The sequence below is a fragment of the Hemibagrus wyckioides genome, linkage group LG13 (assembly GCF_019097595.1).
Source record: "Hemibagrus wyckioides isolate EC202008001 linkage group LG13, SWU_Hwy_1.0, whole genome shotgun sequence".
In the NCBI taxonomy this organism is placed as follows: domain Eukaryota; kingdom Metazoa; phylum Chordata; class Actinopteri; order Siluriformes; family Bagridae; genus Hemibagrus; species Hemibagrus wyckioides.
In genome coordinates, this window is record NC_080722.1 from 9,577,057 (window position 1) to 9,600,018 (window position 22,962).

General features: G+C 37.8%; 1 protein-coding gene across 3 annotated transcripts; it reads right to left on the minus strand.

Annotated features, from left to right (window-relative positions):
• Positions 1-483: 483 nt before the first annotated feature.
• Positions 484-21,943, minus strand: ppm1bb (protein phosphatase, Mg2+/Mn2+ dependent, 1Bb). Of its 3 annotated transcripts, XM_058405938.1 has the most exons (7): positions 21,786-21,943; positions 21,574-21,660; positions 9,194-10,039; positions 8,716-8,833; positions 6,874-6,985; positions 6,704-6,761; positions 3,636-6,036 (listed from the first exon to the last, which is right to left on the minus strand). In XM_058405938.1, exons 3-7 carry the CDS (start codon positions 10,022-10,024, stop codon positions 5,764-5,766), a joined length of 1,392 nt encoding a protein of 463 aa, XP_058261921.1. In that variant the 5' UTR covers positions 10,025-10,039; positions 21,574-21,660; positions 21,786-21,943; the 3' UTR covers positions 3,636-5,763. The 3 variants fall into 3 exon arrangements, with proteins under 3 accessions (XP_058261922.1, XP_058261921.1, XP_058261920.1); XM_058405939.1 differs by lacking the exon at positions 3,636-6,036 and adding an exon at positions 484-3,547 and having other exon boundaries at positions 21,574-21,942; XM_058405937.1 differs by having other exon boundaries at positions 21,574-21,942.
• Positions 21,944-22,962: the final 1,019 nt, after the last annotated feature.

A 22,962-nucleotide genomic window follows, 5' to 3' on the forward strand; every position in this document is an offset into this window, starting at 1 on the left:
TGAAAAAAGTTCTTCTTAATCATCAGGTCTACTTTCACAAAGTATATCTAGTCTCAGAACAACATTTGAGCTACTGGCTAATGATCTCAGAATTAATTTTTCCATTTTCTTTCAACAAAATACAGACAGGATTTTGCTAAAAGTTCAGTATCTTCAAACACAGGACAACAGTTTGGTTCCTCAGCTACATACCTCCTGATGAGTGTAATTAAAGCTTCAACAAATCTCAGTGCAGTTACAGTACCCTCTTGTGTCTCAAAAATGACATAACACACTGACATATCAAGACCCAAGACTTCTAAAGATGGTCAACACTTCAGAATGAAGTTGGAGAAAAATTGCTTAAGAGAGGGGGGGGGGAAGTCAAAATATGCAAACTTTGCACAAGCAAGCAAACAGCCCCAACACACAAGTCCATTTCTGAAAAGATTTGGGGAAAGGGAAGGGAGGGGGGAAAAGAAAAAAGCAGCCGTAGTATTAACAAACCTTTAACAATCCTTTATTGATAACAGATCAGGTTCACTGTATCCTAATGAAACACAACATAGTACTGGGGACTATAATTACATGGATGTTAGCAGGTGGATAGAGAAGATCAGAGAGATGGAGTGAGGGAGGAAGAGAGAATGTGGGAGCGAGAAAGAGTGCAAGAGTTTAATAGACTGAGGAAAAAAAAGCGAGACAGCCCTGCATCACAATCTCCCCCTTCCAGCTCCTCTCAAACCTCCCTCTCACAAAACACCTCATAAAGCCACATCTTCTGAATAAATAAAATCTGTCACAACAGTCAATCAATCTAGTAATCAATCATTGTAGATATACAAAAAAACCGGGTGCATATCTGTGAGCACCCACAGCAGAAAATATATCTTTTGCCATTTCAATTCATTTAGTAAATTTATTTCCTAGTTCTAACCATCATAAAATTAAGCTTTCCAGCATATAGCTGCAATTTATTTGTACCAGAGGGAAATAAAACTGCAAATATATATATATATATTTTTTAATATATATATATATTTTTTTATATTTATATTTATATACATACACACACAAACAATCTCAAATTGAAAGACACATTTTAAAGCTGCACACCAGATCAGGTGAGGTCAGTGAAATCAGAAGGGAGGGGAGAATTTTTTTTTTTTTCTTTCTTTTTTTAAAGAAAGGCCTCGAATAAAAGTCATAGCTTCTCTAGCTTGGACAAAGTTAGCTCAAATGAGCATATATGACAAGTGTGTAACAGGATTTAGTCTGATTATCACACAGACAGGTGACAAATTAAAGAAAAACTTTAAAAATGTGTTTTAAGGAGGTTAAGCCACCATAATCTTCTATCAGAAGAACTTCAACAGGCCTTAGCACAGATTCTCAGTCTCTAAAATTGTCCTGGAGAGATGATAAAATATACTACCTCAATAAGTGTTTTGATGATGGTGGGGCAGAGTGACAGTAACACATAATTCTAGTCTCCCATGTGTGTGCACGCAACAGGGTTGAAATCTGGAAACTCTGATGGTCAGAGCATGAGATCAACATTCTTTTCAAACTCAAACTCATCCTCATGCCCTGTGGATGGGAGCATTTTCTGAAGTCTTTCCTGAATTAACCACTCCCAACAGGACAGAGATCTTTCATACTACAAAATGCCCTCCACAGCATAAGAGACCCACTGATTTTTCCTTTAATTTGTCATCCATACATACATCTCAAGGCTACCTTGATACTTGGGCATGAAAGCCATGAGCAACACAGAAGTTGTTCAACACTATACATGCATGTTTGCATCAATGTGTAAACAAAGGGGTACATTCATCTATAGCCAAGTGTCCTGCAAGCAAGCCCCTTAATGCCAAGGATTCTCACAGGCACAGATTAACATGTGAAACCAAAAATACTGTTACGTTAAATAAATGTCAACCCATTGCCAAAGAGGGGGTGCAAGAAAAAAAAGGGGGTGAGGAGAGAGGGGAAGAGAAGAAGAAGAAAAAAAAGAAAAAAAAAAAAGGAAAAAAAAAAAAAAAAAAAAAAAATCACCCATGAATAGTTCCAGTACCTACTAGAGTCCTACTGGAGTAGTGTCTGCACACTGTTGTCTTGGCAAACATCACAAAATTATATGCATGCATGCAGTTCAGCGGATTTCCTTTAGAAATACTCTACCAACCTCAACTGTCTCAAGTACTTTATTCAAAATCATGCTATTCCCCTGCAACCAAATCTAACCGCAAAAAATACCAATTATACCCATAGATCATAATGAAAAAAAAAGCTTTAATAAAAAAGCTTTAAAATGCAGAATTGTTTAAAAAATTAAGTTAAAATGTTTCGTGTTAAATGGTTCTACATAATACATTGGTTTTAGAGGAAAACAAAAAAACAGAAGGCAAGCCACAAAGTCAGGACCACAAGTAGAGAAATGCGAAGGTAAAAGATCTGGAGGCTTTAAAAGAGGCTTTGAAGCCAGTTCTTCTGGATCCCCAATTGTACTAAATCATCTACTGCACAAAAATAGATTTCACTTATTAAAACAGATTTAAATCAAAGACTGCAGAATATGCTAAAATTATGGATTCGGCTGAGGATCCTTTAGAACTGGATTGTTAAGATCGGTTTTATAGTGAGTGCCACAGAAAGTGGAAGGACAGCACACGAGGCCACCCAAAAGCTCACCATATTTACACTCCCTACAGTAGTTCATTTCCCCCCAAGCTGCTGAGTGCACTTGTCCTAGTTAACACTTGTTCTAATGAGTGCTACTTTTTTTTTTTTTTTTTACTGCAAGCACCAAAACTAGCATCTGACAAATTATAACTGCTAACAAAATGCAAAAAGATATATAAGGATATTCAAGCAGGAGGATGACAAACGAGAGAAAAATCAGAGAAGAGTGTAAAATGCAGGGTTTAAGTAGAGTTGGTGGCATTTGGTGGCTGAACATGGTGAACACTCCGAAATAAGTAATGCCTATCGGTCATGTCTCTGGAAAGCTGTGCATGCGTAAAGTGAAGAGGAGAGCCATGTAGGAGACAGGTGAGGAAGAGCAGGGGAAGCTCATCATGCTAGAGCACCCTGCATCATTGACAGAGGTCCAAACACCTCGCCTCTCCCTCTCAGAGCTTTCACTGGTGCTGCAGTCTGTCCACCAGGCAATAAGTCCAGAGTCTCTCCTACAGTTCAAGAAGTCACAAATCCTCAGTCTCATCACTCTATTAACTTACAGTGGGAAGGGGAACAAAAAAAAAAAAAAAAAAATCATGAAACAAAAAGTGAAATTATTTCTCTCTACCATACAATGGTGCAGTTCTTTTAAAAAAAAAAAAAAAAAAAATCTTGCCATTTCTGTAGATTCCTCATTGTCGAAATAAGTGTTTTGATGCGTTTGTGTTTCCGTTCCAGGCTTTGAATTTTCCTATGAATCTCTTGGAATCAAAACCAAAACGTAAGAGTAAAGATTTTCTTTTTGTGTGAACTGAGGACATTCTCGTGTGAAGACTGCAGTCGTGGGTGTCTCTGGCTACCACGGGTCATCCAGGTCACCTCCACTCTGTGACAGGGAGAAAACAAGAGAGGAGAAGGAATAAGATAAATTAAAAAGAAATTTTTTATATAATATATATATATATATATATATATGATAAGAAATAGCCGCCTAGGAAGAAGCAAGGAAACAGCAGTAAGGGTAAGCATGTGGAGAGGGGGAACAAAAAAAAAAAAAATCAAGAAATATTAATTACAAATGCAAAATGGAAGTTAAGCTTAAGCAAGGGGTATAGTTCAAAGCACTCTGATCATTCTGCCAGATGACGACTTGTCAGAATACAACTATATCCGGGCCATAAAATATTTTAGAACATTTGGTTTAAGAAACAAAAAGTCCTTAAACTGCCCAGGCATAGTTTCAATACAACCAGGTACCTCACAGGAAATGTGACAGAACCTGCTTTAGTGGAAACAAGGTGGAAAGAGAAACAGACTTGATTATACAAACAGTTTTAATGAAAACAAAAATATCCCATAAATGTAAAATTAAGTGGAATACAGCTGTTAAATGCTACAGTAAAGCAAAAACGAACAAAAAAACAAAAAACAAAAAAAAGGTAAAGTATATTAAGTTCATCGTGCTTTTTTTCAAATTCTGACTTTTAATGTCAGCTATCCAAGTGTATGGTTTATTTAATTACCATACCTACCTGCCCAATGAAATCATTAAAAAAAAAATCTGGGGCTAAAATAGCAGACATTTCACAACCACTTACCATATATATATATAGTGTCATTGTGTTTGCCCAAAAAACCAAGCAACAAACAACCAGAGAAAAGAATACAGATAATTGTTCAATGCAATTTATTTAGAAAATGACTGCAGAATCAACAAACCCATATAAGCACAAACCCCAACCATAAAGATGACTGTACTGTTTACCGAGGCCTGGACAAAGGATTAAATGGAGACAAATGTATTACACATGCAGTTACGCTCACTTTTAGGAGAACTACAGCATGGATTACACACTATATTCAGTAAGCAATTAACTCAAAAGTCAAAATTCTCACAAATTATTTCCACATCCCTTTTTACATGGGAGAAAAATAATAAGATAACAATATCATCTTTGGTCAAGATAATTAAACTTTGGACAGGATCACACTACGTTTAGTTCACATACTGACAGATAAGCATTTATGTGCAAACAATGCAAAAGACCGGTATCTTTGTAATAGTAATGTCTGTCAATTAACCTGAGAACTGTCATGTGATGACGAAGCTCATCTTTTTCTAAAAGTCCTGTCATCAAGTGTTTTTGAGTCATAATCATATATATAAATAAAAAGAGAAATAAGGTTGTCCAGTATCAATCCATTTTGAACTTTAATATGTGATTGCATTTACAATTAGGCGCTTTTAGTGGCAACTTTCTGGTGAGTCCTGCTTCCTCCCCAAACACTCAGAGACAACAGCAAGCAAATGTGAGACTTTGATTATACACATGTAGTCAATGAAACGGACACACATACTCTACTCAATACTTGTCACTGATATACTGTTCAAAACCATACCAATCTTTGGCTAAACAAACATTAAAACTCACATCCAGCATCACAATGAAACAAAACTTAATTTCTAACACACAAACACACTTCCTACAACCAAAATACAACATACATATGCAGTGCATGGCAAGCTGCATGTGCTGTTGTGCATGAGAGCAAGAAGCAATCAATCTCCTTGGCAAGCTCCAGTTTGTATAATTTTATTTATTTTTTTAATCTTGTCCAATAGTGTAAACTGAAATAACAAATTCAAAAGGGTCGTGAGGATTTTTTGTATTTATTTTATCACAAAGGGTCGATTCCATGGCACCACTGAAATTTCACTTATGGCTAAGTATAGAAATCCACAAGGTCAAGGTCAATTGGATCAATTCTAAGTGCTGTACATCAGAAAAGTGCTGACTTGTAGACAGAGCTGGAATATGCCAAGGATATCATTTACAGTTACTGGGCAGGTTTTCAGTTACAAGAATAACGATCTAACTTTTCCTTTTATTGACATTCCTGTTGAAAAATGACTGACCCTGATTCCGGGCCACTAATTTATCTCTCCTCATTAATACTTAAAGATAACCAAATAATTAACCAAAAACCTGCGCTGGAACTGTGCTGGAAGGGAGCCATGCCATGGGATAGCTGACTAGTGCTCTGAGCCAGGGAGGAAGGAGGAAATTTTGGGTGTGAACTTGGCTAAATTGGTATCAAGGGTCATGCGACAGGAGGATTGGAAAGCTCGTCAAGTGCTGCCGGCATGGCTGCCTCCTCTGCGCCGTCCTCAGCGTTTAGAGACTCGCTGGCAGTGGATGGTGGGAGTGAGGAACGCTCCTCCGGAGCACTGGACAGGCGGTAGGTGGAGAGAGCTTGTTCCAGGACGTGGCGATACTCGCCCCGATGGCTGAGGCGGAACTGCCGGAGCACCTCCAGGAGATGGGCAGCAGCGCTGCTCTTTTCATCCTCACCGGCCGCACCTCCCTGGTCGTCCTGGTGCAAGACGCCAGCGTCAGTGGAGAGAGCAGGTTAAGATAATCGGACCTGATCAGAACAGGCCACCTGCCCGAGATCTTACACTGCCCTCATCTTGGCTCATATTAAATGACTCAGAATAGAGTTCAGAAAAAAAGGTTGGGGTAGACCCAATTCTGAGAAAGCTGAGAGCTGCAGTATGTGTGCAAGTGTAGGAGTGCAAGGATATGTACTGAACACCACATGTGCAGGCCTCTGATCAATAGCAAAAAACAAACTCTCAGGCAACAAAAATTTCCTGGCATTCTGAATTTAAACCATGTATCAAAGATGAAATGCACAAACACATTTACAAGCAACACGAGAATACTGAAATAAAGCAAGAGACAAGAAAATGACAAGGACTGTCAGGGAGGAGATTATCAATTCAAGCTATTTTGAATTGACCTTCCTTAAAGAAGGTATACACTCGACTTTCATCATATCATACAGCTATTTTGAAAACATCCCATCATCAAATCATCACTGCTCGTGTAAATTCATATGCATGAGCTTTGCTGATAATATCTGAACTTGACAGTAGGATTTCTGGACTGACAGCCAAGTCTAAAGCACCTAAGCACAAGACTTTGTACTGTGATGTATTTTAAGTGTTTTAAGATTAAGTATAAAGAGAGCTACTCACCCCATCATCTTCTCTATGTGGGTTAAGCCTGTTGTACACGGCCTCAATTACACTGCGTCTGGGAAGTGAAAAACAAATGGGGTTCATTAGCACTGCAAATAACGACAGGCCTTCTAAAAAAAAAAAAAAAATACAGAAGCAACACTAATATTTAATTGAAGTTCTCCTACTTGCTCGCAAGACCACCTCCTGGTGGCAAGTTTGGGATGTTCTCAACAGAGAGGTTGCGCATGACACAAGCCAGGTCTGGGACGCCTTCCTCTCCTGACTTCTCCATGATCTCTGAATGGTAAGACAGGCAACAAAAATGTTACACAGACGGGCACTGCAATTGACCCATATTAACCGATCATTTTATACACTCAGAATGGAAACATCCGGATGCACATTCAAAACAATCTAATCATTCCTGAAGACACAGCACTTGATGTTAACATGTTTCCACTGTTTTGTTAACAGAGCTAAGAATGACAGAATACGGCTCCTAGCAGAACAGCATGACAAACGTAATGAATCAGTGTTCCTCCTCTAATGCCTCCAGGATCTGTTAAACATCTGTGAAGCACCGATGACAGAATCATAAACCTCCACATCCAGGAGACTTTCTAGGACTCCTGGGATAACTCAATTTTTTTTACACTTGCCAAATATTAAAGTGAGGAGAAAGAAAGGGCTCAAGTAAAAGGAGTGAAATCCACCAGTGATTTACATGGAGCACCAGAGGAAGATGGTAAAATTTTACACCTGTCTAAGAATTGTGTTGGAGGCAATGTCACACTATAAAATTAACATCTATTTCTCAGTTTCTGGAAACTAAAGATATTTGAATGGAAACGGAGTAATGTTTTCTTGAGGTTAAGGCCTATTTTAGTAAAGGACAATTTCTCACGCAATGCACAATTTTCTTGTTTACATGTTCATTATATGTCTGTCTATGGCAGTGATATGAGCAAGGTAAGTATCTTTTTATACAACAATTTGACAGGATATTACAATACATAATATGCTATGGCTTACCGAGATCTGAGAAATATGAATTCATTGTAACTGGTCCTACAAAGTAGCAATTTTGCTTTTGCATAGAAAGAATAGAATTTAAATCACAAAAGCAAAACTAAAGCAAAATATGGAATATTACTAAGGGTATTGTTTACTTAGAGATTAGTTGCAGTTAATAGGTAGGGAAAGAAAAGGCATACATGGCTTAATTAAGCACAGTTGTTTACGCCAATTGAGTGTTTCTTCTGTCCGTGATACTGTGGTTGTTTCAGAACTTCTTCAAAAACTTTTACTACCAGGCATTAAAAGCAACCAATGACATATCGCATTAAAAAAAAAAAAAAAACCTATGACTACAACTGTAAAGCATGTTTATGTTATATATTAATGTTAGTTTTCAAATTAAAAGACTAACACATAAAATAAAGGATATGTAATATGCCATGTTTCACTTCTGATTTGGTGTCTTGATATTTAAGACCATCTCCGTCATTCCACAAGCCTCATTATTGGACTATGCACATAGAAGTGAACACTATCCACACTTGAGATGCTGTTAGTCCAGATTTATACCTCTAAAACATGCAAAATATGGCAGTACCTCTGCCTGCAACAAAATACTGTCATACTATAATAACTTTCATATATTCTCAATGACTCCATGTAGAAACATATGAGACATTTATGAGAGAGTCTCAAATAGTTAACCAGGCCTTCGAATATTTGTTCTGATGTCCCTACATTAATCATAGATGTCTTGGTGACTGGTCATGTGTGTGGAAGTCTCCTCTGGAGACTGGAGTGCAGCTGTTAAATTAGTCATGAATTATTAAACAAGCCAATACATCAGTCAAAAATGGATTGTGTCAGAAGCACCCTTCCGGTTTGTGCAAAAGAACATTTAAGAGCACCAAGTGACATTCTTCTTTCCAATAAAATGCAGTGTTGTGAAGAAATTAAAAATTTGCTCCACCGTAAGGTTATTTAGAGGTAATCTGACAAATTTTGCTTACCCTCAACACGAGACTCCAGAAACTTGTCCAGCTCTGCCTCCCTTCTCACTGCCTCCTCCGATACCTTTGGTGCATTGGGCAAACAAACTAGCACAACACTCATGTTGTCACGACTGCCCTGGATAGAAATAATCAGAGAGGCAGGAAAGGTGAAAAATAAACTAATACTAAATGTATAACATTCTGTAAATCTCAGTATTCACCAGTATTCACTCTGCATGGATATGTAGTGTGTATTTGTATATGTGTATATGTCGTGTATTTAGACTGAGAGACAAACCAAATTATTCAGATATAAAGATTTTCCAAAATGAATGAATACACTTGCATCAGACAGACATAACAGAGGGAACAATGGCTAGTATGACCTTTTTTAGGAAACAATAGAGGAAAGAGGAACTTCTTAACATTGGAATTAAAAAAAACAAAACCACTAAATAAATAAATAACTAAAATAAAATCTCACACACACACTTACTTTGTGTAGACACGTGTCCACCACAGAGTTGCAGACTTTCTCCAAGTCATCACACACCTCCAGACGGGAGCGCACAAAATCACATAGCTCCTCATTGCTCATGACATCCCAGATGCCATCACAAGCCAGCACCACAAACTCATCCTCATCTGGAACACGAGGAATTTCAAACACCTCAGGCTCAGGTGACACCAGCTGCTCTGTGGGTCCCTTTCCGTCCACACACTTGTAGTCGTAGTCACCAAGGGCACGTGACACTGCGAGAGAGCCGTTGACACGCTGGATCATAACGGAGCCGCCAGCGTTCTGGATGCGCTCCTTCTCACGGGGGTTGCAGGGCTTGTGGTCCTGAGTAGAGAAGCGCACCTGACCAGCACGGCACAACACAGCACGAGAATCGCCACAGTTGATGAAATAGAGGTGCTCTGGCGAGAGCAGCACGCCCACTGCTGTCGAGCCACTACGGTCCATACCATTACGCAGCTCAGAAAAGTTGCGCATATACTCATCTATCTTCAGGAAGCCAGAGCGAATTCCGCTCTTTACACCCTCTACCGAGTCGCGACCAGGCCGGAAGTCCTCGCTGCTGCTAATAATGTGCTCCAGTAGGTGTTTTGAGCAATAGTTGGCCACACGTGAACCAGCATGCCCGTCGTAAACGGCAAAGAAGGACCAGTCATCCAGGCCATGCGGGAGGCCCACCACTGCTGTGTGAGCGTCCTCCATCTCCACCCGCCAGCCCTGCATGCTGCTCAGACCAAAGCGCAGGCCATTACCTGCACCGTGGGCATTGTGCTTCTCTGTTTTCGGCTTGTCCAAAAATGCCCCCATGGCTTAGGACACGAGCTGCAGAGAAGAAAACAATTCTTTGTTATTCAAACAAATTCTTTTTTTTTTTTTATTCCAAGAATTTTATTCACTGACATTTTCAAGTCTTGTATTATAAGCAAACAAATCGTAGCATTTTTCAATAAGCTGCTAAAAACATCTTTACTTCAACATTACTTATTTTCAGTTATTTAACAAACCAGCAAATTGAATGTCAAGGGTAGCACAGCTTTGCTTCAATGAGCATCAAGCATTACATAGGCTTTACACACATGCTGGATAGAGACAAAGATTTGCAAAAGAATAATGATGCTTCTATTTAACTTCCTCCTAAGTAAATCAAATTGGTTCAGAATGCAGGAGCATTTGGATGGAATGTTGTTATTAACAGGATCAATGTGTATGAATTAGTTATTATATGTCTCAGACTGCAGGTTAAAAAAAAAAGACGGTCTACAACATTTAAGACCGACATGGCTTTCAGTTAGCTCCTTTAGACAACAAAGCTGCAACACTGAGCAAAACACATTACACTAAAGAACCTCTCATCATTTGAAATGAATAGAATAGAGCCTTACTGTCAGTGTTGTACGGTTGACACAAAAAAAAGGCTGCTTATAAATCAAGTGAAGCAAGTGATTGCAAAATCGCTAACTCAAAAAAGTCTTTATCTTATTCAAAATTACACTTGTGACCTTAACTTATCTCTACTAGACATTTTATGTTAAATTAGCTGAACAGAACATTTATTGACATTGCCCAGACTGGCTGCTAGAAAAACAGTAAAGTGTGCACAAATACAGAAGTGTACAAATAAAATACAATGTACTATATGGCCAAAAATGTGTGGACATGTGACCAATGATGACTATTCTTATCTTTCATTCTTACTGCACATCCCATTCCATGCTCAGCAAAGACAGCAGCACTAGATATTCACATAAAAACTAGAACAAGCTCATTAAATTAGTTATTCATGCCTTTTGTTGCTCAACATGATCCTAAAACTCTCTGCTCTGTAAAAGCAATACACAAGAATACCCATTGACAACTAAATTAACCACGCTTAAATAAATTGCAATCCAATTTTAAACTGCAGCTTAATTTTCTGATGCATGCTTAGATAATGGTTTTGCCTTTTTATAGCAAGGTCCTCTGTGTAAGATTTGTTTAAATAGAAATGTACAATTTAAAACACTTATGCTTTGATATTAACAATGGTACATGCCTATGTATAACATGTTAATACCAAATTCGTTAACATGAAATTAAAAACCTGGATTAATGCATTACGAATTTACAAATATTGATGGCACCTAATGCTCCATTACATTTGCAGTGAAAAATAAAATCAGTGTTGCGAAACAAATAGACAAAGCTCAATACCAGTCCAAAGCAGTAATTAATTCACAATGCTCATGAGTTTGTTTGTTTTTTGTTTTTTTTGCTCACGAGTTCATCCACCATCTAAACTTGGTATTAAAGATTAGAGTAGCTTTAAGCTGCTTTGAGCAAACATAGCCCCTAAGTCCATTACATGCCTCCACAAATAGCTACTGAAATATATTACTAAGCCATTAGGTAAATGGGCTTGATGCTGGAGCATGAGCTATGCAATCACTGCTCTAGGTACTGACACAGCAGCCAAAAATGTTTTATAATCTGATCTTTATATGGAGTTCTTATATGGAGGTCTTTTTGGCACCAATCCGCATCAGTCTGCCTCTCCGGAAGCGTTACTGCACAAGTAAGTGTGGCTGAGAGTTTCAGCAATGAAAGTGGATCGAGCTCCACTGTAAAGTATAGAGTAGATCTAAGTTATTAACTAATAGCCACAATTAGTGCCTGCAATCCCTGAGGGCAAGCCCAGAATTGCACAGGAGGAGAGGGAAGTCTCTGTTTCGATTCTCCTTCTTCCATTGCTCTCTGATACGCAAACACCAGACAGGGTATGGTATGCACCCAAAAAAGGCTGCTAGGTGCAGAAGGACATGTTCGAGGCTAGTTCTCTAGAGAAGATAGAGATTGTTGTGCATCGTCATGACTGGGACTGCCAAGGCTGTCTGCTTGGCCACCTGTTTAGTGGGCCACACTATTTATAACCCCTACAAATGCAGATTGGCTTACAAACTGCAGCAGTCCGATGGGGGAAAGATGATGCACTAGGGATGGGCAATACCTAAAAATAATTTTAGTTTATAAATAAACAAAGCAAGAAGAATTCAACAATGTCAACGTGGATGCCTCAGCCACAAAAATCTAGTCCTTCATGTAACTAATTTGTATGGCTGAAAAAAGAAAGAGGCCATCAAGGACCAACTTTTGACCTTGCTGTGCACTTATTCCTTGTTTTGAGTTCCATAATCTAATCCATAATCATATATATGATGGTTAAACTGATAACTGCATATCAAGCTATAAACATGTAACCACTTGTTCGTGAGATATCTGTGCCTCTTTGCTCCAGTAAAGAAAAATTGTGATGCTACAGCCTACGAAGACATTCTAAACAAATGTGTGTAGATTTGGCCATGTAGTGCAGATTGCCAGGCACTACAAATGGGCAAGTGTAAGGCTCTGAGCAACTCTGAGGTGTAAAATTGTAACGGGTGGACAACTGGGTCTGAGCATCTCCAAAATGGCAGGTCTTGTAAGTGGTCCCAGTTTGCAGTGGTTAGTAACTGCCAAAAGTGGTTCAAGCAAGGCCAACCAATGAACCAGGGACAGGGTCATGGACACTCAAATCTCAGTAATGCACATGGAGAGCGAAGGCTAGCCTGTCTGGTCCAGTCACACAGAAGAGCTTTTGTAACAAATCACTGAGAACGTTAATGCCTGCTGTATATCCACAAACCTGTCAGAGTTCCACTGTTTACCCCTGTTAGAATGCTGTAAGCGTGATTATTATTAGAGCTTTAAACAATTGTCAAACTGTCAATCATTTCAAATTCATGTCAATTTGCTAATCTGATGTTTTTCCATTTTAAACTGTAGGGTCTCTTTCCATGAAAATTAACAAAAGTGTGGTCTTGTATGACTGGACACCTTGATTTCCTTCAATGGCCCATAAACAAAATATGGTTTTATTTGGACAAATGACAACCTCTATACACCATTTATTAAGGAGGAGTCTTAAATGTCACTTTCTTCTTATCTGTTGCTCACTGCTTGTGAGGAGCTTTTTTCTACAACAGGCAACGCAAATTAATTTTAAAGTGTACTGCAACTCATTATATGCCTAGACTACATATAGTGTAAAACAAACTGACATACAGCATATTCATATGGCCAAGACAGTTGACTAGTGACAAGCTAAGACTTGCTTAAAAACTAATTTCGCAACACTTAAAAGAGAACATTTTCATGATACGCGAGATACTATTGTTGAGTTGGAATAAGACGTTTGTACACATTACATGTCAAAACTGACCAAACACCCCTTAACACAGTTACACTCTACAGGATACATGACCTCACATGTTGAATACAGTGTTAAAGAGAATAGTCATTGATGTTTTCACTTCAAGCCACACCTCTAGGTAGCACATGATGTGTTGAATCACCTAGGCATCAAAACAAAAGATGAACAAGGCCCTATATAGAGAGGCTATATCTGTACAGCTCCAATCGGCTGAGTAAACGCAGCTTGGCCTTAACATCCAATGCCACTTACTACACCTTGCACTAGAATTTTCCAGTACACACTCAATAGTGCAAAAGGTTACTACACACACACACAAAGCACCCACCCAGCCATCTATCGTGCTCGAAACCATGAAACCCTCGACCTTCTGCCACTGAAACTGTTGTCACTGACCAGTCATTCAGTGCAAACCACAGAGTGAAACCAGAAATGTAGGTCTCCTGTGCAAACAAGCTGCCAAGAAACACAGTATCAGTGAAAAAGAGAAGTTGAAGTTTTACTTACAAAACACTATAGCTATAAGCTTCGAAAGACTTAGAACCAAGACATTCAAACTGTTAGCAACTGCTGTAATTAAAGCAAATAAAATATAAATCTTAACTGTTAGCTACTACAAAATTGTCTGTAACTTAGGTTTCAGCACAGGTCAAAACCCCAGAACACATCTTCTAGCAGGAGCCAGCAGGTACACATTTAGTTCACAGCTTTTCCTTATTTAAAAAAAAAATTCAATTAAATACAAAGCCTCTCGCTCTCTAAGAAGAGCTGCCAATTACTTTCTGATGCTCTAGTTTAAAATGCAAATAATTATTTATCTCAATTTAAGACAACATGCAGGGGAATTCTCATGAAATTGTGTATAAAACAGCATCATCCTAAAGCTCCCACAACAGCTTGGGGATATAGACAAATATACATAACACGTTTCAGAAAACAGTAACATTAAAGTGAAAAGTATTTCAAGCTGGTTAAGAGTCACCTGTTGATGCAATTCAGAACTGTAAATACGTCTAAAGGTAACTTGGCTATTACAAAAAATAAAATGACGTAAATTATGACGTAGCAGAGATACTCACTGAATTATCGTGTAATGAAGCAGCCCTGACAAAATACTAAATCACTTTCTTAATTTCAATTTCTGTTCAAGTTTTGAGAGCAGTAGACATTCAAATGGGGATTTGTTGCTCTGCCCTGAAGTCAGAGAGCAGATTATTAAGGTTAATATAGAATACAATAGGCTAAAAGAAAGCATATTTCAAGAAACAGCAAACTTTACCTTCAATGTTAAAGCTTCAGATAGCATGTTTTCCAAATGACAAATTGCCTGACTTGACTGCCATAATTGAAATCCATTTGTGATTTCTGAAATTACGTCAACCATTCCAAGCTTTTGTCAGGACGTCATGCTGATGTGTCTCCTAACTAACAAGTCACTGTGCAATATTTTTAGCTCAGTGTCTCAGTAAATGTGTGAATGAACCACTGCTGTGAAAATGGGCTTTTTTTCTTCCATGTCTGTACAAACTAACACCTTTACCGATTTATCTCAGCGGCTTACCTATAAAAGCTAACCGGTAAATTAGGACAAATTTGCATTTAATTAAACTTTCATTGCACATGCATGATTTAAAAACCCAAAGCAGACCACTCCAAGTCTCTGGACAGGGGTGGGGGGGTGGGGGGGGTGTTTAACACGGACAAAGCGATTTTGCCATGCATCATCAGGTGGAAGCCAATGAGACAGTTTAGCCGCATTTAACTCTGGGCTTTGTCTTGTGTAGGATGTTGTAAAATTACATTAGGTTTCAAAGTGTAATTTGATGTAGTGTACTAAGCACAGAGAGTTTTAAGAGTCACTCAGTGTACTCTACAAGTCATACACTGCACGGTGGATAGAGGCTTAACATTTTGTACATGTCTGCACCCAGTTTCTTCTAACTCAATACCTTCAACTGTTTCAGACTAGAGATAATTTTGGTAAATGAGGAACTTCTATCCATTAGGCAGCTTTTTCAGACTGCACTGAATGTTTAATTTCTGCTAAATTAATAATGACATTCAATAAAGATTCAGCTGTCCATTAGTGATTGCAATAAAGCAATAATGGACAAACAGTTGAAGAGTTTCTTTCTCTTGTTGAAGTAAACTTCGACAATCAATAAAAAAAATTGCACCATCACCTAGTGCTGCTTGACATCCACCTGAAAAGTATAAGCACATCACACTTACTACTTTAACCTAGACAAATCAGAAACAGGATCATATACTTTGTATATTCCCTCATCTCTCTGAAATTAGTTTTTGGTGACCATTCTACTACACAAATCATCTCTCTGCATTGCCTTTGGACGCGGGTATGACTTGCATCAAGAGCAGCACCCAGGCAAGGTTTTAGCCTGCCTTTCAGACCATAGTCAAGGCAGTTGTAATAGAAAGAAATTGTGTATATATGTAGGTTTACGGTAACTACCTTCCGGTGGCTACTCTACAGATCTGTTATGAAATCTAGACAATGTGAAAATGTTGGGTAACAGCCCATTATAAATCATTTCAGTATTATGAAGGCTAGGACAAGTTCCATCTCCTTTGAGAGTTGTGGCCAGGATTCTTGAGATCTGACTTCGAAGGAGATTTTTTTTTTTTTAAATGTGTGCCTAGAGCAGTGTTTCCCCTAACCATCTCAGACAGTCTACATTGTTTTCCTCTCCCACAACAAAACCTGTACCAGTTATTCAGGTTCTTGACTGGTTAGTGTAGGCATAATGGGCACTGGGAAAAAAGCAAGACGACAGATCAGTCTAGCTCAGCAGTATGCAGTACCAAAAATAGGACGTTTTGTTTTTGTTCAGGTCAGGATTGCCATGTTCTTCTGTCTATTTGATAGCCATCATGTGTGACAGCAGAGGTTGCAATGTTACATGCTTACAAAAGCAGCAGATTATACAGCCTAAGGGTTTTCAAGGCAGTCCAAGACCACTCTAAAATAAATAATAATAATAATAATAATAATAATAATAATAATAATAATAATAATAATAATAATAATAATAATAAAAAGTTTCAATGGTGGGGGCTAGAAGGATGAGGTGCTACGTCTAAACAAACAAATGTATTTTCTGTAGACAAGTGAATTCACTGGTGACTGAATGATTTGTCCACCACTGGGTACCCCTAAACACAAACTTGTACAATTCACTAAGACAGGTAATTGTAGCTAAAAGGACCAGATAGAACCACAGCTATTTGCTGTGAGTTCAGCAGACTCAGATGCAGCTCACTAACACTAATGTATACGGAACCTTTAACACTGGCATGTCAACACTTTATTCACTTAATTCATTCTCCTAATGACATTCACGAACACAGAGCAATAACCATTAGTAATTTTCCTACACCATAAGCCTGAGCTTTAACCTTCTTGACGACCACTGACGTTCCTAATACTCAAGCCTTCTACATGCACTTTCTAGGCACTGATCTAAGATAACTCACTGATACAGAATGCTGACGACACTTCAGCAACCCCCATCCATTAGCATGCACCACCAGTCAGCAGTTTGCAAAGCACCACTGACCACTTTAGAGGTCAAAAGTTTCACATCATGGTCAGTGTCAGACATGACAGAACAACTTGAGCCTTACAATACAACTTGAACCACCCACTGTTCAACATTGCGTAATGTTTGTTCATACTTATATTTGATTATTTGTACCATCAGTCACTAATTTAATTTAATAGGCTAACCTTAATCGAAAACACACAAAAAACAACTACTGTAAAGGTTTTGGCATCTCCATCCAGTTTTCTCATTTAAACATTAAAATGCTCCAACATGGTTTTGTACTTCACAGCAGAATTATGTCAAACCTTTACAGAGGAGACCATTTCAATAATGTAAACAATAACAAACAAGTTGCAATGCTACTGTGCATGTCTGGAACTGGAGCATTTCTGGTCGCACCATTTTTAAATCACAGATCTGTGAAAAGAACCTGGTAAGTGCATACATTTTAAGTCTAGATTGAATACAACAGTTAAGGTATTAAAAAAAAAATAAATCACAATAAGCAATCAATTGGAATTACTGGACCCTCTAAAGAAGACATTAAGGCAACAACTTTTCAGTCAAAACCTAAACCATTCACTTCAAGTAACACATGCAGATGTGTATCATTATCTGGTTGAAACCGAGTGAGAAGTTGTAAAAAGCTTATTGTAGTCTGGATGCTTAAAACTATTTTCTAAATGGAAAATTTGTGAGCATCTGCTCGTACAGTGTGGACGACATTTGTCTTGTCTGTGGTTCAGTCTGAGCAAGTCAAATGGTGTCAAAAACTTATACTGCATGATTTGTTGCTAAGGGAGGTTCTTGGTGGACACTGCACTTGCACGGCTGGGTCAGTCTGTATATCTATGCCAATAATAAATTACACTGCTAACTGTATGCCTCCCATTACTACCCACAACAAAGATAATGGTTTTATACGTTCTAAAATGTTTCTGAAGGTTAGGTGAAGTTTGTCGCCATGTTGCTGTGGAACAGTGAGTGAAAGAGGGTTTAAATGCTTCATCTGTGACATCTGAGACTTGTGTGTGGTCAAGAATGAAGAAGGTGCATGCAATTCAGTGCTTCCTACAGCGACTTATTTTTTAAATGCTAACGCATAAACTTGTGTCGCTGCTTTTAGATAAAAATATATACTTGTCAATATATTAAAAGTAGATTCATAAATGTATAATACCAATTTGTTTTAGATGGGGCCAAAACCAGTGGCAGACACTGACTTTTGATGTCTGGAAATACAAACACTTTCATTTCCAAAACTAAGTTAGCTTCTGGTCTTAGAGAGCACCCAGTCACTGAACAACACAGTCCTAATTCAAATACTAAAATTTTTAATTGCACAATTAAATGAAAGATCGCAATATCAATGAGTATATACCGGAAACATTCAAGGACCAAAGTAGTCACTTCCGTAAACCAAAAAAAGGCTGTTGAAACAGTCTATATACTCAGTATTACAGGTAGCATTTCCTCCTCCCAGTTCAATCCTGAGCTTAATTTGCTGTCTGGATCACACTAAATTATTATGAATTGTATAGGAATTCTTAAATGCATGTGCATGCATAGAGCCTTGCGATGAACTAGTGTCGCAGCCAGGGTGTAGTCCCACTTTCCACCAAGTGTTCTTGGGCTCCACCTTGACCCTGATCAAGATAAACAGTTACTGAGATAAATGAATAAAGTGTAGTGAACAGGCATTACACATTCAAGTAATATCTGCTCTGTTCAATATGTTTACATGGCATACATAAACAATTAGAAAATTAATTTCTTACATATGATTAAGACAGTCAAATCACCACTCAAATGATAAAAAGTTTCAACAAAAATGTGCATTTAATCTTTTGTTAAGCAGAAAGTGTTTAGAAGTTTTCATTTAAATAAAATATCTAAAGTGCAATCACCTTAAACACTGCAAGGTATCTATTAGGGCTCTAACATACAAAAAAAATAAGGTATTCAAAATATCAATAATGAAATGATGAAATAAAATAATTTAGAATTTTATATAATAAAGCAAAATACAAAGTAAAGTGAGGTTTTTGTCATTCCTCTATATAGCTTATTTACACTGGAACCAAATGTTTCTCCAGAGTACAAAAAGTGCAAATACAGAACAGTTTAATATATGTAATAAATGCCTACAATATAAACATTTTTTTTTTCAAATGCAAGGTGACACCTGTGTCAAAGATTATGGACATATGTATTCGACAAGGACAAGGACAATCCCAGACATGGCTAATACAGATCGAAATAGTCACAGGGGAGCACCTGTAAAACAGGAAATTACCATGTAAACCAGGACCCCATGTAAACTGAATCCCTTGCAGATAGGGCTAAAAGTCTATATTTAATTTTCTTAGTCCAGCTAGAACATGCATCCTCCAAGTCAGCAACCGCTTTTCAAACTGTTGCTCATGCTGAGTCACAGAGCAGTGCAACACCCTTGGAGGACAGCACTATCTGCCCTCTTCCACATACATGGACACCCATGATTAGCTAGGGTTACTTTGATTCACAAGGAATAGAGAGCATGCCATCCCTCCCACTCAGACAGCATTGTGAAAATTTCTCAATGATGGTAAAATCTTTTCAGCTGAATTACTCAGGAACCTCCCTCCCTTTTAGAAACCATCATATTTTGCATTTCTCATCAGTTGACTGAAAGCAAAATTAACAAAGTTACTAACTGCTAAAGTTACTAACAGTTCTCAAGTTACTTAATTGGTCATTATTTGTTTAGGAGTTTTTATGACTGTAGTTTACATATACTACTACCCTTCAAGTCTTGCCTTGTCCCTCTTTTTCTAGTTGTTTGCATTCATCATAGTTGCAAACGTGCAATCAGACGTTTCTGACAACTTAGCCAATGTGTGAAAGCAAGGATGTTCTGTTAGGAGGTGTTAACGTAATGGCAGGTATTGACCCAACTCGCACTGTACACTAAATAAGCAGGCTGAAAATCTGAAGACACTGGTCACGGAGTGGACTCCGCTATCTCCTCACACACACCACAGATAAGAATATGCTTGTCAGCAGGTGCTACGTCTAAGAAATTGCACATTACCATACCAAATAGGTTCGAATTTAAATAAATGCATATTGTTGAGTGTTAATCTAAAAGTATTTTATCACCTGTTGGAGGACATAGTAAACTCATTCCCTTAATCTACCTTGATACCAGGGCTATAGTCAGCTAATTCCTTTAAATATAATACAGTAAAACATTATTTTAACGTCTACAAAAATTAAATGTTTATTTACTGGTGCATGAAGAAATGGGTATAGCCCAGGAAAAAAATGTTGATAAAGTCGACCACTAGATATCTATGTCGTGAATACAGAGATTTAAAAATATAAACGTGTTCAAGAGTTCTGAACGAGCAGGAGAAAATTCCCACCACAAATTTTATAATTTTAAATTACTGCAGTTTCTGTTTTAAGGGTCAGCTAAATCATACACGTGAAGAAATGTATTCAGTCATCTAAAACATGTACAAAAACAAAGTATGATAAATGTCAGGGAGGGTTTTCTTCGGTTGAAGTGCTGTTTTGATATAGTGGACCGTGACTATACTTCAATGGTGAATATATATATATATATATATATATATATATATATATATATATATATATATATATATATATATCTCATCTTTGTGAATAATTGAATGATCTTAAATCTTGTCTGGTCAGAACAAAAGGCCAAAAAACAGCCGAGTTCGTATGTTAACATTGTGAAAATGAACATAAATGAACGTCTCCACACTGCTGAACTACACACACAGAGCAGTGTGTAAAACGGTGCGCGTGCCTGTGAGTTAAGGCCTCGCAGGCCTGGAGCCATCACAAGCACGGTAAACTCTTATACTTCAACACTTGCTAAATATCGTTTCGAATAAATGTTCGATAACTCTCTAATACAATGCAACACAGATGCAATCGGGGAAATAAAGTTAAAGTGAGCAAATCTCCATAAGTCACATATCGTGTACTGTATAATATAATGTGTACTAAATTAGCTAACTAGCTAGGTACCAGGGCACCAAATGCGTCCTTTTTAAAAGCAAAAGCAAACCGAGATAGTGTTTCAAATTGTTTTATAAAAAAAAGAGACACACTTTCTTAATAAACACTCCTTATAAATATTCCTCAACAGCGAGTTGAATCATTTCTGACGGGCGCTTGACAACAAAAGCAATGAAACACCTCAAGCAAACTAGAACATTGTGTCTTATTTCACACTACGTTAGATACTCATAGGTAGACACACAAACTGGTGAATTAAGAAGCAAATAAACGACAATAAACAAGCTATTCCATCAATATCCGTTGTTACACAACACCCCCTCTTGCTAACGTTATTACAGACTACAAACACCGCCAGTTAGCAAGTGTGCGAGTGTTAGCTCGCGCCACAGCTAACTGGCTAACCTGTTTAGGTAATGCTGAAAACCAGGCCGTGTTAGCGTCAGCGCTAAATAAACTGACAGAGCTAGCTAACGTTCAAGCTAACAACCGAGCTAATGAGTCATACGCAGCTAGCTAACGTTACTTACCTTGTAAAATACCAGGGATATACGGGCTCCGTTCCGACTTCACTTTATAACCTCTGGATATTTTATCCCAAATTCTTCAATTCGCTTCTTTAAAAAAAAACAATCAAACAAATATGACTTTACATGAGAGCCATTAATTCCGTTTTCGGTGTTTCACAGCGTGAATTCTTTGGCATTTTAGGGCTAGTTTTTTGCGCCCCTAAATAACTCACCGCCCCAAACATGAAATTACTGAAAGTCTCGCATGAATAAAGGTTCCCGGTGTGAAATAAACAACTGTGCAGATACTAAAAATGATCTTTCTCCCATAGAGAGGGCCAAGCTCTTCATCGGGTCAGAGTCTTGTGAAGGGGAGGGAGCATGTGATGGAGCTCACTGATTGGCTGAAAAATCTTCAAACTTTGCGCTGTGGTTGGATTTTATTGCTGACAAACAGCGTGCATGATGGGAAATCTTGTGATTTTATTGGCTAACAGCTTGTCATTCATCTGAATCACACAAGCTCGAGTAATTCAGGGATTCTCAGCCTTTCTAGACCTAGGGGAATCATTCAGGGCGAAACATTTAATGGCCCGGATTTATGCTATGAGCACAATTTAACTGTTTATATGCTGGGTAGCATCACATTTATTTATTGAAGCTATGAGATTTTTTTTATTACTGATCTTTACAGCCACAGGTCCCAGATCAGTTACACTGTACTAAAATGTAGATAAATGTATGTTTTATTAACAGCAGAGTTTCCTAGCTGAATTGCAGTTTTATTCATGTTTACATTGTTTATACTAATGTTAAGGTTATTATTGTTGTTATTATTATTATTCAATTTATTTGACCAGTGTATACGGGTTATATGTACTTTAGAATAATGTCAAGATTCAAGATTCAAGAAGCTAGGACAGAAGATTGTCTTAGCCACGTAAAGTGCACAGTGTGCAGCTAGGTGCAAACAGAGCATAGACAAGACAGTGCAAAAGACAATAAATACAAGAAAGACAACACAAAAGAACACAGGACATTTAGCGCCGAAAAGAAAGAAATACATGTGTACTGGAATGTAAGTGAAATAAGATAAGATAAAGTGAAATGATGTAAAAAAAAGTATTGTGCAAAAAAAAATTGTGCAAAAATACACAGCAGTGGTTGAGGTAGTGCAATTAGAAATAAACATAAATATGACTATAGCAGCGGATGACAGGCTGAGGTAGTGCAATAAGTATGAACAATATAAATTATGTGTGTGCATGTTCACACAGTCAAGAGAGAGTATGTGTGTATCTGTGTGTGAGAGAGACAGAGAGATGATATACAGTTCAACTATGTAGTTGTACAATGTACAACTAGAAGAAGAAGAAGAAAAATTCAAGTTGCTTATAGTTATAATTTGGG

Excerpts from the sequence above, each read along its gene's own strand:
- ppm1bb (XM_058405938.1), bottom strand. The coding sequence starts at position 10,024 with ATGGGGGCATTTTTGGACAAGCCGAAAACAGAGAAGCACAATGCCCAC. Across the intron at positions 8,834-9,193 it reads TGGACACGTGTCTACACAAA|GGCAGTCGTGACAACATGAG; the intron begins GTAAGTGTGTGT and ends ATTTCTATCCAG. Across the intron at positions 6,037-6,703 it reads CACATAGAGAAGATGATGGG|GACGACCAGGGAGGTGCGGC; the intron begins GTGAGTAGCTCT and ends GTCTTGCACCAG.